Below are 13,850 nucleotides of genomic sequence, written 5' to 3'. Positions count from 1 at the left end.
TTTAGACTTGGAATAGGTAGATCATCTCAGGAATAGGTAGATCATCTCACTGGTTAAAGTAGGCCACTAGTGCCATCCCAACCCGCCATTTTGCATTGGTGGCATCACACAGCAGCTGTTTTGCAGTTGCCACAGGTTAGCAGACCTTAGTGCTCTAGTTAACAGAAATAATAAGAATGGCACGGATGTGCTTGCTTCGGCAGCACATATACTAAAATTGGAACGATACAGAGAAGATTAGCATGGCCCCTAAAGGAGTGGCAGGCGAAGATGATGGACTTTGCTGAATCAGCCAAACTGACCTGCAGGATCCTAGACCAGGACGATCAGAAATTCCAAAGAGACTGGAGTAAATTTATTTATGATAATTGCAAAAATTTGAAGACACTAGCAGGATTGAAGTAAATCCTACAATGTAGACATATAGTAGATTGCACAATTGGATTTGATATGGGATACCGGTTGAAGGGAAGGAGGGAATTTGTAAGCTCGGCAGAGCAAAAAGGGTTTTTATGTTGATCAATGTATTGCTGAAAGCTGTTTAAAGGGAAATAATTAAAAAAAAATTAAAAGAAGAAGAAGAAGAATGGTGCAGATCTTTCAAGTCCACCTGTGTCTGCCACAGCTTCAGGCCTTTGCCCAGCAGGAAGCCAAGGAGCCAGTATGCAAATTTGTGCTCCAGAAGTTCAGCTGCTGCCTGGTTGTTTCAAAGTCAGCAAGACAGTTTGTATTTGGAAAGGTGTAAAGGAGAGGCACAGGCCACGCTCCTCAAGTGGCAGGCACTTGCTTGGATCAGGCCGCTCTAGGAGGTCACACCTAAGAAAGAAGAGTGAAACTCTTTGAGCACAGTCCGGACAACCCATTCATTGGGCACTCATCCTGATTCGGGAGGCGAGATGAGATCGGCTACTCACTAAGCATCCATTCAGATTTGTTTGCAGGGAGGTTAGACAGCATTGTGACCAACAAGTATTATCTCACAGTTTCCAGTACGCTTCCCCTCTGCTTTCTTTATTACAGTGGTACCTTGGGTTACAGATGCTTCAGGTTACAGACTCTGCTAACCCAGAAATAGTACCTCGAGTTAAGAACTTTGCTTTAGGATGAGAACAGAAATCGTGTGGCAGCGGCAGCGGGAGGCCCCATTAGCTAAAGTGGTACCTCAGGTTAAGAACAGTTTCAGGTTAAGAACAGACTTCCAGAACGAATTAAGTACTTAACCCAAGGTAAAGGTAAAGGGACCCCTGACCATTAGGTCCAGTTGTGGCCGACTCTGGGGTTGCGGCGCTCATCTCGCTTTATTGGCTGAGGGAGCCGGTGTACAGCTTCCGGGTCATGTGGCCAGCATGACTAAGCCGCTTCTGGCAAACCAGAGCAGCGCATGGAAACGCCATTTACCTTCCCGCCGGAGCGGTACCTATTTATCTACTTGCACTTTGACGTGCTTTTGAACTGCTAGGTTGGCAGGAGCTGGGACCGAACAACGGGAGCTCACCCCGTCGCGGGGATTCGAACCGCCGACCTTCTGATCGGCAAGTCCTAGGCTCTGTGGTTTAACCCACAGCGCCACCCGCGTACCCAAGGTACCACTGTACAAAAATTTCTGGGGGGAAGTGCATTTATTTGTCAGGGGTGCCAAATAAACTTTAATGGAATGCCAGGATGTGATAGAGCTCCACCTGAAAACAGCAGCAGCTTGGAAGCGCCTCAAACCACTTGTGGTGTTTACATTTACACACTTACATGACAGCCTCTTGGACTGGAAGACACGTCTGGAGCCAGGTGACCACAGTACTGCCGTGAGACTCGTACAGCCTGATCACCAGCACGCCTGGCATGTCCTCAGCCTGAAAGGAGGGAAGAAAACAGTCAAGCGTCCCATAATCAGCACATAGACAGCACAATGCTCTTCTCCAGCTCTGTGCAACCACTCCTCTCTCCTTGTGGTCCATTGGTTATGGCTGACCATTTAATGTATTTGTATCCCACCTTCCTTCCATCACAAAAGCCAAGGGCAAAGGTGGCAAGGGGCATGGGCAGGGGGGCACCGCTCGGAGAAATTCCCAAGGGCCAGAGAGATTTTTTTCTTTGTTGTTGTTTTTCTTCTTTCTTTTTTTATTGGTTTTCACATATTACATTACAATACAGATGTACCAAAGCTAACACCATTTCCTCCCCATCCCCCCATCCATTTACATTTCTATTTCCTCAATCCACCATATTATTCTTTTCTCCTTCCTCCCACTTCCCTCCGCCCCCTCAATTTCCTCCACATTATACAATTTCCAACAACCTTTGCATTCTACAATCTTCTCAAATCATCTATATATTCTTATCATCTTTCCTTACTAATTTTTCTTCCATCCAGTACTTCACATTTTAATCCATGCATATTAGTGTATCTTTTTTTCCAGCAATATTTTGCCATATATTCATCAAAACATTTCCACTCCTTTTTAAATTTTTGATTCGACTGATTTCTTATTATAGCAGTTAATTTTGCCAAAATTAAATATTCATTTCGTTTACAAACCCATTCCTCCTTTGTGGGTATAGTTTGTGACTTCCACCTAGCAGCAATCACTATTCTAGCAGCTGTATTTGCATATAGAAAAATTCTCCCCCCCCCCCCGGTGGTACCGTATTTTTCGCCCTATAGGACGCACTTTTCCCCCTCCAAAAATGAAGGGGAAATGTGTGTGCGTCCTATGGGGCAAATGCAGGCTTTCGCTGAAGCCTGGAGAGCGAGAGGCGTTGGTGCGCACCGACCCCTCTCGCTCTCCAGGCTTCAGGAAGCTATCCGCAAGCCTTGCAAGCGCACCCTGGGCTTCGGGCAGATATCAGGCAGCCCCACAAGCTCGGGGGACAGCGGGGAGGCGGAGCGCCGCCATCCCACTATTCCCCGACCTGGTTTGGAGGCTGGCGGTGGGGAGAAGCAAGCAAGCTTCTGCCCACCGCCAGCCCCACAAGCTCGGGGGACAGCGGGGCAAGCCGCTGCCCCACGGAGGCTAGGGAGGCTGTCCCTGAAGGCAGAAGAGGGAGACGGAGCGCTCCGTCTCCCTCTTCTAGCTTGGGGATGGCTGTGCAAAGCCTCTGCAGGCTGGGGGGGGGGGGGGAATCAAATTTCTTTCCTTGATTTCCCCCCCAAAAAACTAGGTGCGTCCTATGGGCCGGTGCGCCCTATGGGGCAAAAAATACGGTATCTCTTCATCTATCAATCCAAGGAGATATGACTCTGGTTTCTTTATTATTGATATTTTCAAGGGCCGGAGAGATTTGAAGGGCCACATTTTGCTCTCAGGCCTGTGGCTCCCCACCCCTGGCATACTGCAACGGAGGGCACCTGGGCAATGCCCAGCTCTGCCTACCATCTCATGCTGTGCTCATCATTAGAAGAGTCCTGCTGGATTAGGCCAAGGGCCCATCTAGGGCTCAACCTAATGTCCCTTGCGGGAAACCAGTAAACAGGACCCAAACACAAGAATACTCTCTCTCCTCTTGTTCCCAGCAGCCGGTATACAGAAGGACTGCTTCCTGTGATCGTGGAGTTAAGAGCTGAGTTTCCCTTGTGACTAGCAGCCATCGAGAGAAGTCACTTTGCGACTTGGGCCCCGTACCTGCTTTATTGCTTCCAGGACAACAGCTGGGGATTGCACAGAGAAGGCGCTCCACGCTGGGTGCTGCCCTGAGACGCACGGCACCTTGTGAAGAGGGAAATTCAAGTTGTATGCCTGACGGATCACGTCAGCCTCCTGGAATGAACCTGTTCAGAAGACAGCACTTTGCCATCAGAGGCAAGAAAAGGACACTCATCCCACCATGACTGTTGAGTTGCTTCAAAAAGCTCTGCTTTTATTCTCAGGCTTTCTTACCTACATGAGGCATCACCGCATATGTAAACTCATGGCTCCCAATATCTGCCGTGGCGTCAGGCGACTTTGGTGCTCTTAACCTTCATGCAGATGAAAATGATATATTACTATACAAGAAGGTAAGAACTGGCCTGCTGGATCAAGCCAATTGCCCGTCTAGTCCAACGCCCTGTTCCTACAGTGGCCGACCAGATGTACCAAAAGGAAATCCACAACTAGGATTTGAACACAATAGCTCTCTCCACTCCTGTGGTTTCCAGCAACTGATATTCAGAAGCTTTTGCGGAACGTGGAGAGAGTGTAGCCATTGAGGCTAGCAGCCATCGATTGCCCTCTCCTTCGTGAATTTATCTAATTCTCTTTTTTTTCAGAAAAAAAATGACTTTTAACTGGGTTTTCTAAACAAGTATCAGAGGAATAATAAATGATACAGTCCAATCCTCTTTTAAAGCCATCCAAGTTGGCCATCCAGTGGCGTAGCGTGGGGGGTGCAGGGGGGGCTGGCCGCACCGGGCGCAACATCTGGGGGGGGGCGCACTCGCCGCCTCCAGAGTCGCCGAAGAGCCTCGGGCGCAGGCTGTAGCAGAGCCCCATGTCTCGCGGAACCAACGAGCTGTGCGCGCGTCCGGGCTGAAGGCATCCGGCAGGCAGTGGCTCTCAGCGCTCACCGCGGTCCCCGCGCGTCAGGGCCACGGAGGGCACGCCAGGCAGCCCCTCCTCACAGCCCCGCTGCTGCAGCTGCTGGGCCATGCTGCATTTTCCTCACCTCTCTGCCCTCCTCCTCCGGGCAAGCGGCGTCGTTTGGGTGGCAGCGCCAGCGGCAACTCGCCTCAGATCACCTGACACGGATCTGCCGCCGCAGCTACCTTACCGTAAATACCCCAGCGCAGGCAGCAGCAAGAAGAAGCTGGCAGCAGTGGCAGGTTAGGGGTTAGGGGCGCAAATTACTTGCCTTGCCCCGGGTTAGGGGGCGCAAATTGCTTGCCTTGCCCCGGGTGCTGACAACCCATGCTATGCCGCTGTGGCCATCGCAATGGTTTAAATAAGTTCTTTCTTCTTATCTGTTCTGAGCTTTGCACGGGACGCTTGTCTTACTGGCTGTGCAGTTCCAGCAACATGGCTATTCCCAGACACACTTCTGTTACTCCATTCCTGACGTAGCCAAACAGGCAAACATTAGATGTGCACTGAGCCAAGATGCACAAGGCATCTGCAAGCTCCCTTCTAAAGCACCAGGAAAACACAGCAAGATTCTAGAATACCAAAGACCTCAAGCCATCCCACCAGAAATCTTTTCCTGCCGGCCTGCCAAAACTCACAGGGAAAGGCTCATCACGTTGCCCCGGACGGAGCAGCCATATTTGGAGTCGTTCAGCAGGGCCACCCCAAAGCCATGCTCAGACAGGTCTATCCACTTGTGGCTCCACACCTTGGAAAAAGAATAATCAAACAGATATTAGGATAAGCATCATCATCCACAGCAGATGTAAATGGACTTCAGGCTTGCAGGGTCTCCTGTGTTTTTAAAACTAGAATTCCTAAGGTATATTAACCAGAACTATTTTATTTTTTTAAAGCACTGGGGAGGGTGGACATACACACACATAATTAAGGTGCCTCTGAGCATATGCTCAGCCGAGGGATTGTGTTTTCAGTGCCAGGCCTGAGTTCACAGTCCTTTCGCCCAGTTCAAGGGTCTTCCAAAGCCCTGAACAACTTAGGTCCAGGTAACTCAGGGATTGCCTGAACCCTTCTATCCCAGTTTGATCACAGAGTTCACCTGCAAGAGCGTCGTTGCTCGTTCTCTGCAGAACTCATTTGGCAACAGCAGGAAACAGAGCCTTTGGTGCCATTGGCTTGGTCCTGTAAGAACTCTTTGCCATGAAAGATTTAGCAGGCGTCTCCTGTGCCAACTTTGAAACACCTGCTGAAAACTCTTCTGAATTTATGGAACCAAGGGAGCGGTGGCCCAAAAATCTTTGGGAACCGCCGGTGTAGACAGTTGAAAAAGAGAGGGGTTGACAGCCACCCAGCAAGGCCTATCTTGGTGGCCAGGAGTCTGTGGGCAGATTCTCACCTCAAACCGAGCCCAGTCCCAAGAAGTGTTCCAGTGCGTTGGCCTCTGAAGGTGGCCAAACTGTATCTCATATGTGGCATTGGGGCTCCGGACCTTGGCAGGGAATTCCACCTTGAGGAACTTATGAGCCTCATTCCAGTCAACCTGTGGATCCAGCAAGACGTGTAGCGTATCAGAGGAGAAAAGGTGCCTTCTTCTCCGCCCTGCCCACAATCTCTAAGTTGATTTTTTTAAAAAAATATTTATTTATTAACATATAAAACGCATACATTCTCCAAGTTTATTTGGAGGCTCCCCTGCTCTAGGAACTTCCAGGTCACCAGGAAGTGTCATAACATCTACACAACCTACTAAAGCTGATGAGTCCTCCTTATTCCAGGCTAGTCCCAAACAGCAAAAGAAAGTGAAACCAGACTAGGGTAGAGTTTGTGGGGGTCAGGTGGGATTGCTATGAGGAATTATGAAAATCCCATTGTGTCCGCAGTGAAAGAATTGCGTTGACTGGGTTTGAGACATCGACAATAATTTCTGATTAATTTTCTATGCCTAAAGCATTCTAAAACACAGACTGGTTGCTTCACCAGGCATCCTGAGCCATAAAGATAGAAGGTAGCTTTTTATGTAGCTTTTGTTAATCTTTAGATAGATCTTAAGGGCCAGGAACAGAGTTTACACGGAGATGGTAAATGTGTCTTTCTTTCCTATGAGTTTATGACCTCTGGGCGTACTAAATGCATTTCTCCTTGGTTCCTGTTTATATAGCTTAAAGGTAAAGGTACCCCTGCCCGTACGGGCCAGTCTTGACAGACTCTGGGGTTGTGCGCCCATCTCACTTAAGAGGCCAGGGGCCAGCGCTGTCCGGAGACACTTCCGGGTCACGTGGCCAGCGTGACATCGCTGCTCTGGCCAGAGCCAGAGCCAGAGCCGCACACGGAAACGCCGTTTACCTTCCCGCTGGTAAGCGGTCCCTATTTATCTACTTGCACCCGGAGGTGCTTTCGAACTGCTAGGTTGGCAGGCGCTGGGACCGAGCAGCGGGAGCGCACCCCGCCGCAGGGATTCGAACCGCCGACCTTTCGATCGGCAAGCCCTAGGCACTGAGGCTTTAACCCACAGCGCCACCTGCGTCCCTAGTTATATAGCTTAACCATGTATGAATGCTCAAGTAGGAAATAGTTTCTTTGTAGTTAAAAGGATTTCTTCTGATCTGACTTTGTCCCACGTGGGATTTTTTGAAATGCTCAGAGGAAATCTGATTGGTTCTTACAAACACTGTGTAAAAGGTTCTTTTGTGAATAAAACGACCTGGGCCAAGGGAGGGGGGCAGATTATTATTGGCCCTTCCTCCCAGAGTCTTGCTGGTCAAGCCTCGTGTGTATTTTATTAATCAGAGTCCAACCCTTCCTTGCTTTTAGAACGCAACTGAAATGACAGGATTGGGGTGGGGTAGGGCAAGCGGAGTTCCTACTGATGCAATGTTCAAAAGGCGTGTCACAGAGCCAAGCACACGAACACTAAAATGCAGTAAAATTCTGTCTCAAGAACCTAAGAGGAGCCTGAATGCTAGATCAGGCCAGCATCCTGTTCTCACAGAGTCGTGCCCAAGAGCAATTTCTCTGCTCCTAATTGATGCTTTTGAATTATGGTGCTGGAGGAGACTCTTGAGAGTCCCATGGACTGCAAGAAAATCAAACCTATCCATACTTAAGGAAATCAGCCCTGAGTGCTCACTGGAAGGACAGATCCTGAAGCTGAGGCTCCAATACTTTGCCCACCTCATGAGAAGAGAAGACTCCCTGGAAAAGACCCTGATGTGGGGAAAGATGGAGAAGGGGACGACAGAGGACAAGATGGTTGGACAGTGTTCTCGAAGCTACAAACATGAGTTTGACCAAACTGCGGGAGGCAGTGGAAGACAGAAGTACCTGGTGTGCTCTGGTCCATGGGGTCACAAAGAGTTGGACACGACTAAACAACAACAATTTCCAGCAAGAATTTCCAGAAGCATTGCTGCTTCCCACAGTGGCTGGTAGCCTCCAAGAAGCTGTCTAATCTTCTTTTAAATCTATCTAAGCCATCACTGCCTCCAGGTGCAGGGAGTTCCGCAGCTGAACTGCGCTGTGAGAAGAAGTCCTTTCTTTGACCTTTCCTGAATCCTCCAGCATTGAACTTTATTGAATGCCCCCCGAGTTCTATTGTTATGAGAGAGAGAAAAAAACTTTTTTATATGCACTTTCTTCATCCCAGGCATAATTTTTTAAACTTCTATCATGGTGCCTCTTGTTCACCTTTTCTCTAAGCTAAAAAGTCCCAAAACGCTGCAACCTTTCATAGGCTAAGGTTATAAAACCAACCTTTGGATTTTGCACAGCAGGCCTTGTTTATAATTTTTTTAAATTAGAAATATCAAGCATTCTGAATCAACAGATTTCAAACATTGCATTATAAAGGCTTGCTAGTGCAGCTACTTATAGCTGCTGGAATGAGCATCGCACAGTTCTGGAAAAAAATAGACTGGACCCATCTAAAGTGTGGGATATTGCCTTGCTGGAAAACGTAGTAAGCTGAGAGTCTTTAGGGGCCAAAGAAAACAGACGATTTCATACTTGTTTGGTCTGACTTTATTTCACTTGTAAGCAACACAGCTGTCAATGTTTCCCTTTTTTAAAGGGAAATTCCCTTATTCCGAATAGGATTCCTTGCAAGAAAAGGGAAAAGTTGACAGCTACGGTAAGCAAGGACCTCCCTTGGCCTACAAACAAATATGGCTTATACACTGACTCAGCACATTTCATCATTTTCCTTGGTATAACAGGGTCCATGTTTTGTAACCTTGTCTTCTTTAACTATGATGCCTATGCTATAGATAGCTCCACTTGCTACCTTCCACACATTCACATACCTGTGGTTTATTTATTTTGGTTTTATTTTATGTCTGTATTTGTTTGACAGAGGTCAGTAATGGTATATGGACTATGTATATTGTCACCAGACCCTGTTTGTTAACACTGTATTTTGCATAACCTTGTATGATCTTTTCTTGAAATGTAATTTAAAAAATATTTAATTTAAAGGGGGGAAAAACAGATTTACAAAACATACACAGGTGTGGGTGTATTTAGGAGGGGAAAGAGCTTCCAGAGAAGATTACAAGCATATCGAACCTGAGTCTGGAAGCGGACGTGAGGGCATGCTGCGTCCAGAATGACCTCTTGGGTAAGGACGCTCTTCTCGCTGATCTGAAGGGAGAAGGTCACACTGCCCCGCAGTCCCCCTGGCTGGATGATTTCCAAGGGTTTAAGGAGATGTGCAATGGTCTTCCTGAAAGGGATATTTACAAGGAAATCATTGGCTCAGAGTTCCAGGCCAGGGGTCAGCAAACTTACTGCACCTCGGGCCGGTGTCTCCAGTGCCAATTGCGCGGCGGACCGGAGGGTGGGGGAGCGCGTGCCCATACGCGTGTGCACACGCTATTTCCGACACACTTCCGGGCCGGAGGAGCACTGGAAATAGCTTGTGTGCATGTGCGCGGGCCTCCTCCGACCCGAATGTGCACCGGAAATAACACTTGCACATGCGCACAACCAATTTCCGGTGCTTCTCCGACCCGGAAGTGGGCAGCCGCGCAGCGCAGCACTGGTAAGAGCGGGCAGCGGCAGTTGCCGCAGGCTGGATAAACGAGTCCCTCGGGCCTTATCCAGCCCGCGGACCTTAGTTTGGGGACCCCTGTTCTAGGCGGTAAGGGAAGAATATCCAAAGAGCCCTGCTGGATCAAGCGAATGGCCCGTCTAGTCCAGCCTGTCTAGTGCCAACCAAATGCCCAAAATGGGAATCCCACAAGCAGGAACCGATCATAAGAGCAGCCCTCTCCCCGCTTGTGGTTTCCAGGAAATGGTATTCAGGAGCATCACTGCCTCCAACGGTGGCTGTGGGAAGCTTTATTCTGAGTAGAAGATGGTGCTTCTCCTCACAAGAGGGAGCACAAAAAGCCCGATACCCATGGGGAGCTTCCTCTGCTGACTACTGTAGCGTAGACAGCCCATTGTTGAATAGCTTGTTTAAATGTTAGGGTTCATTATTGTTCCACAGGGGGTGTACCAATTTAAAAGCCAGGGTGCATATCCTGACCTAGTTTTTACAGCTGCGTAGCAGTGTAGCATAGGGACGCGGGTGGCGCTGTGGGTTAAACCACAGAGCCTAGGACTTGCCAATCAGAAGGTCGGCGGTTTGAATCCCCGCGACGGGGTGAGCTCCCATTGCTCGGTCCCTGCTCCTGCCAACCTAGCAGTTCGAAAGCACGTCAAAGTGCAAGTAGATAAATAGATACCGCTCCAGCGGGAAGGTAAATGGCATTTCCGTGTGCTGCTCTGGTTCTCCAGAAGCGGCTTAGTCATGCTGGCCACATGACCCAGAAGCTGTACACTGGCTCCCTCGGCCAATAAAGCGAGATGAGCACCACAACCCCAGAGTCGGCCACGACTGGACCTAATGGTCAGGGGTCCCTTTACCTTTACCAGTGTAGCAGGTGCTGATAAGTCACTGTAATTAACTGTGTCAGCAATTGTGAATGGTATATAATGTGCAGTATGCACCTTACTCTCCCCTGGTGGATGGATGGGTGATGATTATAGACACTATGTAAGATGTATGTTAGAGGAGTTTTGTTATTAAACCATGTAAAGATATTTTTGCGTCTCTTCACTGTTCCCATCTGTGTGGTCTACTCTGCACGCACTCTGTGCCATGTTTCAAATGCCCAGTACCCATATGTGAAGAGATGTAAACAAGTGTGTGTGAAAGGATACGGTCAGGACAATCTGCTTGTCAGACTGTATAGTGGTACCTCGCAAGACGAATGCCTCGTAAGACGAAAAACTCGCAAAACGAAAGAGTTTTTTGTTTTTTGAGTTGCTTCGCAAGACAGATTTCCCTATGGGCTTGCTTCGCAAGACGAAAACGTCTTGCAAGTTTGTTTCCTTTGTCTTGCAAGTTTGTTTCCTTTTTCTTAAAACCGTGCATTCACTTCGAGGAGCAACTCATAGCACGCGGTGTGGTAGCCTTTTTTGAGGCTTTTGAAGACTTTGGTGATTTTTGAAGCTTTTCCAAAGTCCATGCTTCGCAAGACGGAAAAATCGCAAGACGAAAAAACTCGCGGAACGAATTAATTTCGTCTTGCGAGGCACCACTGTATTAAGGAGGTGTCAAGAATGTTTGTGCGGGGAAAACCCAGCTAGTTTGATAGAAAGCAGGCGCCGTGTTCCTGTTGGTGAATCAGGCATTGAGCTCTGACCACGCAGGCGCACTTTCCCACTGAGAACGTGGCTTCACTTCCACACATGTGCAAAGCTAAGGTGAAGGAATGTCTCTATGTAAGCCTGTGTGATTTATAGGTTTGGGGACTCCACTTTTGTGGGCTCCCCAGAGGCCGCTATTGTGACCAGATAAAGCCATATTAAGCATCACAATGGTGTGTTTACTGAAGTAATCCACCACACTACCTAGAAAAGCCAAAAGGTTTCAGATAGCAGATTAGATTTCATTCCGTTCCGTGCCTGCCCGCCTGGTCCCATCAAATAAAGTTCCCTTACACAGAGGCAGACATTTCTCCACCTAGATCAGTACTACACTGGCTGGCAGCAGTTCTCCAAGGTCTCAGGCAGTTCCCTCCACCATCACCTAAAAAGTAAAGGTAAAGGTACCCCTGCCCGTACGGGCCAGTCGTGTCCGACTCTAGGGTTGCGTGCTCATCTCGCTCTATAGGCCGTGAGCCGGCACCGTCCGAAGACACTTCCGGGTCACGTGGCCAGCGTGACGAAGCTGCAGCTGGCGAGCCAGCACCAGCGCAGCACACGGAAACGCCGTTTACCTTCCCGCTATAAAGTGGTACCTATTTATCTACTTGCACTTGGGGGTGCTTTCGAACTGCTAGGTGGGCAGGAGCTGGGACCGAACGACAGGAGCTCACCCCACCGCGGGGATTCGAACCACCGACCATACGATCAGCAAGTCCTAGGCACTGAAGTTTTACCAACAGCGCCACCCTCGTCCCGCTCCACCATCACCTACTACCTTCTAACCGGAGGTTCTGGCAACTAACCCTGCAAAGCAGGCTCCCTACTGCACTGAGCTGTCGCTGCTCCTTTATTTTCTCCATTAGTGAATTAGACATTCCATTTCCCTTTGTTTTCTGTCTGTTGGCCATCACTTTCATGGGTTCCCTCCATGCCACTCACACTAAGAGGTAAGTCTGTACTGCGCCCTCCCTTAGTCCTTTTTTCCTTTCCTCTGCAAAGGAAGAATGGCTGTGCCTAAAGATTTTTCAAGAGAAATGAGTATGTAACAGAGAGAGGAGAACAGAAGTGAGAAGGGTTCCAAAATGCAAGAACATTCCTTACAGTGGTAAACACTGCTTACCCTGAGATACATAGATTTGAGTTTTGAGCTATGCTGAAAACATGCAGTGTTCTCAAACAAGCAAATGTGCTATTTCTTTTTATATTTGCCTTTGATTTTGCTTACTTGTTGTATGGCCCTTTCTCCATACATGCTTGTGTTACACCTAGATATTTTTTAACAACACCTGGAAGTGCTCCAGTGGTTTAAACTAAATTGTGCCATTGGTGTGTGATTCTCTCTGACCGATTTGCAATTCCAGCTCTGTCTCAAGAGAGACTGAATGGATGCCGTAACCATTGTTGCAAAGAGAAGCTCTTTAGCATCCTTTTGTTACATACAAGAAATCTCAAGCTGCAGCGTTATGCCAAAATGATGACAGGCAACCTACCTGGTCTCCAGGTGATAGTCCATAACGTCCCAGGCATCCCAATACAACGGAACGTCGTCAAATATCACAAACTGGTTAGCGCAGCAACCTTCGGGAACTGACTCTCTAAGGAGAAAAGCACACCCTCAAGGAGTCAAGGAATTGCATGGCTTGATTTGAGAACAAATAAAGTTCAGTTCTCAAAGTACCTCTCTGGATGCATTAAGCAAAGCGATGTCACACGCCCCAGAGTATCCAGACAGACCCGGACAAGACCGTTCTTCATGATGACAGAGCCATCCACCTGCAGAGGAAGATTTAGGAACTAAATAAATGAAAAGGAATAAAAGTCGCTAGGAGGTCACTGTTAGGATATAGCTCCGTTCCACCTTAAAAGGGAACAGGCATGACTGTTGTGTGTCACATGCCTGTTTACTTCCAGCACAGTCTGCTGGGAACTTCCGTTTTGTATATTGCTTTTGCTATTGCTGTTTTGCTGGAGACGAAGGGAAGCAGACATGTTTTTTCCTTTGTTCCTGAACTATGCTGAATAAATGTTGTAAATAATGCTTATGCATGTCTCTGTCCGCCACTTCCGTTGTGGAGATTTATTCACTCTGCTAATTAACGTACTCAGTAGCTTCAGAAGGCTACTGAGGCTCGAGTCGCTGATTGATTGATGCTGTTCCGTGACCTGGAGATCGCCTGGCTGCCGGCTGGTGGCTGGAGCCAGCTCTGGGCCTGCCTGATGCCCACGTCTCCCTGGCAGCATCCCAACAGTCACACCCTGATGCCTAAGAATAAGGGGAAACACAGGCTGCCTGGATTCACCCATCAGCTAGAGAAAGAGGGGCTCTAGCTCCCATCATCCACCAGGGGTGATGGAAGTTGTAGTACAGAACATCTAGAGAGGCAACAGGATCTCCATTCCCAAGTCATGGAATCTGCTGCACTTTCATGTAACTTATTCCATGGAGGGGCATACATCCACATTCCTCCTTGTTCTGAAACTATATGAAATCAAACCATACTTCATCAAACTTGTCTTTTTGAACGAATCCACCTAGAGACAGTTTACGGGATTTTTTTTTCCAGCAAGGCTACCTGCCAAACCCTTGTGTACCAGTAGGCCAAATTG

General features: G+C 48.3%; 1 protein-coding gene across 2 annotated transcripts in view; it reads right to left on the bottom strand.

Moving 5' to 3' along the window:
* Nucleotides 1–333: 333 nt before the first annotated feature.
* The window catches only part of MAN2C1 (mannosidase alpha class 2C member 1), a 32,423-nt gene continuing 18,906 nt past the window's right edge, over nucleotides 334–13,850 (bottom strand). For both annotated transcript variants that reach the window (XM_079991521.1, XM_079991522.1), the window contains exons 18-26: nucleotides 12,922–13,016; nucleotides 12,734–12,838; nucleotides 9,114–9,270; nucleotides 5,950–6,093; nucleotides 5,192–5,301; nucleotides 3,873–3,952; nucleotides 3,618–3,763; nucleotides 1,744–1,847; nucleotides 334–816 (exon numbers count right to left, since the gene is read on the bottom strand). In XM_079991521.1, the coding sequence (XP_079847647.1) occupies nucleotides 687–816; nucleotides 1,744–1,847; nucleotides 3,618–3,763; nucleotides 3,873–3,952; nucleotides 5,192–5,301; nucleotides 5,950–6,093; nucleotides 9,114–9,270; nucleotides 12,734–12,838; nucleotides 12,922–13,016 (1,071 nt within the window). In that variant the 3' untranslated portion in view covers nucleotides 334–686. The remainder of the gene's footprint in view (nucleotides 817–1,743; nucleotides 1,848–3,617; nucleotides 3,764–3,872; nucleotides 3,953–5,191; nucleotides 5,302–5,949; nucleotides 6,094–9,113; nucleotides 9,271–12,733; nucleotides 12,839–12,921; nucleotides 13,017–13,850) is intronic.

Source organism: Podarcis cretensis, assembly GCF_951804945.1.
Source record: "Podarcis cretensis genome assembly, chromosome: 9".
Lineage (NCBI taxonomy): Eukaryota > Metazoa > Chordata > Lepidosauria > Squamata > Lacertidae > Podarcis > Podarcis cretensis.
The sequence above is the reverse complement of the archived record's forward strand: the minus strand, read 5'-3'. Positions and strand labels throughout refer to the sequence as shown.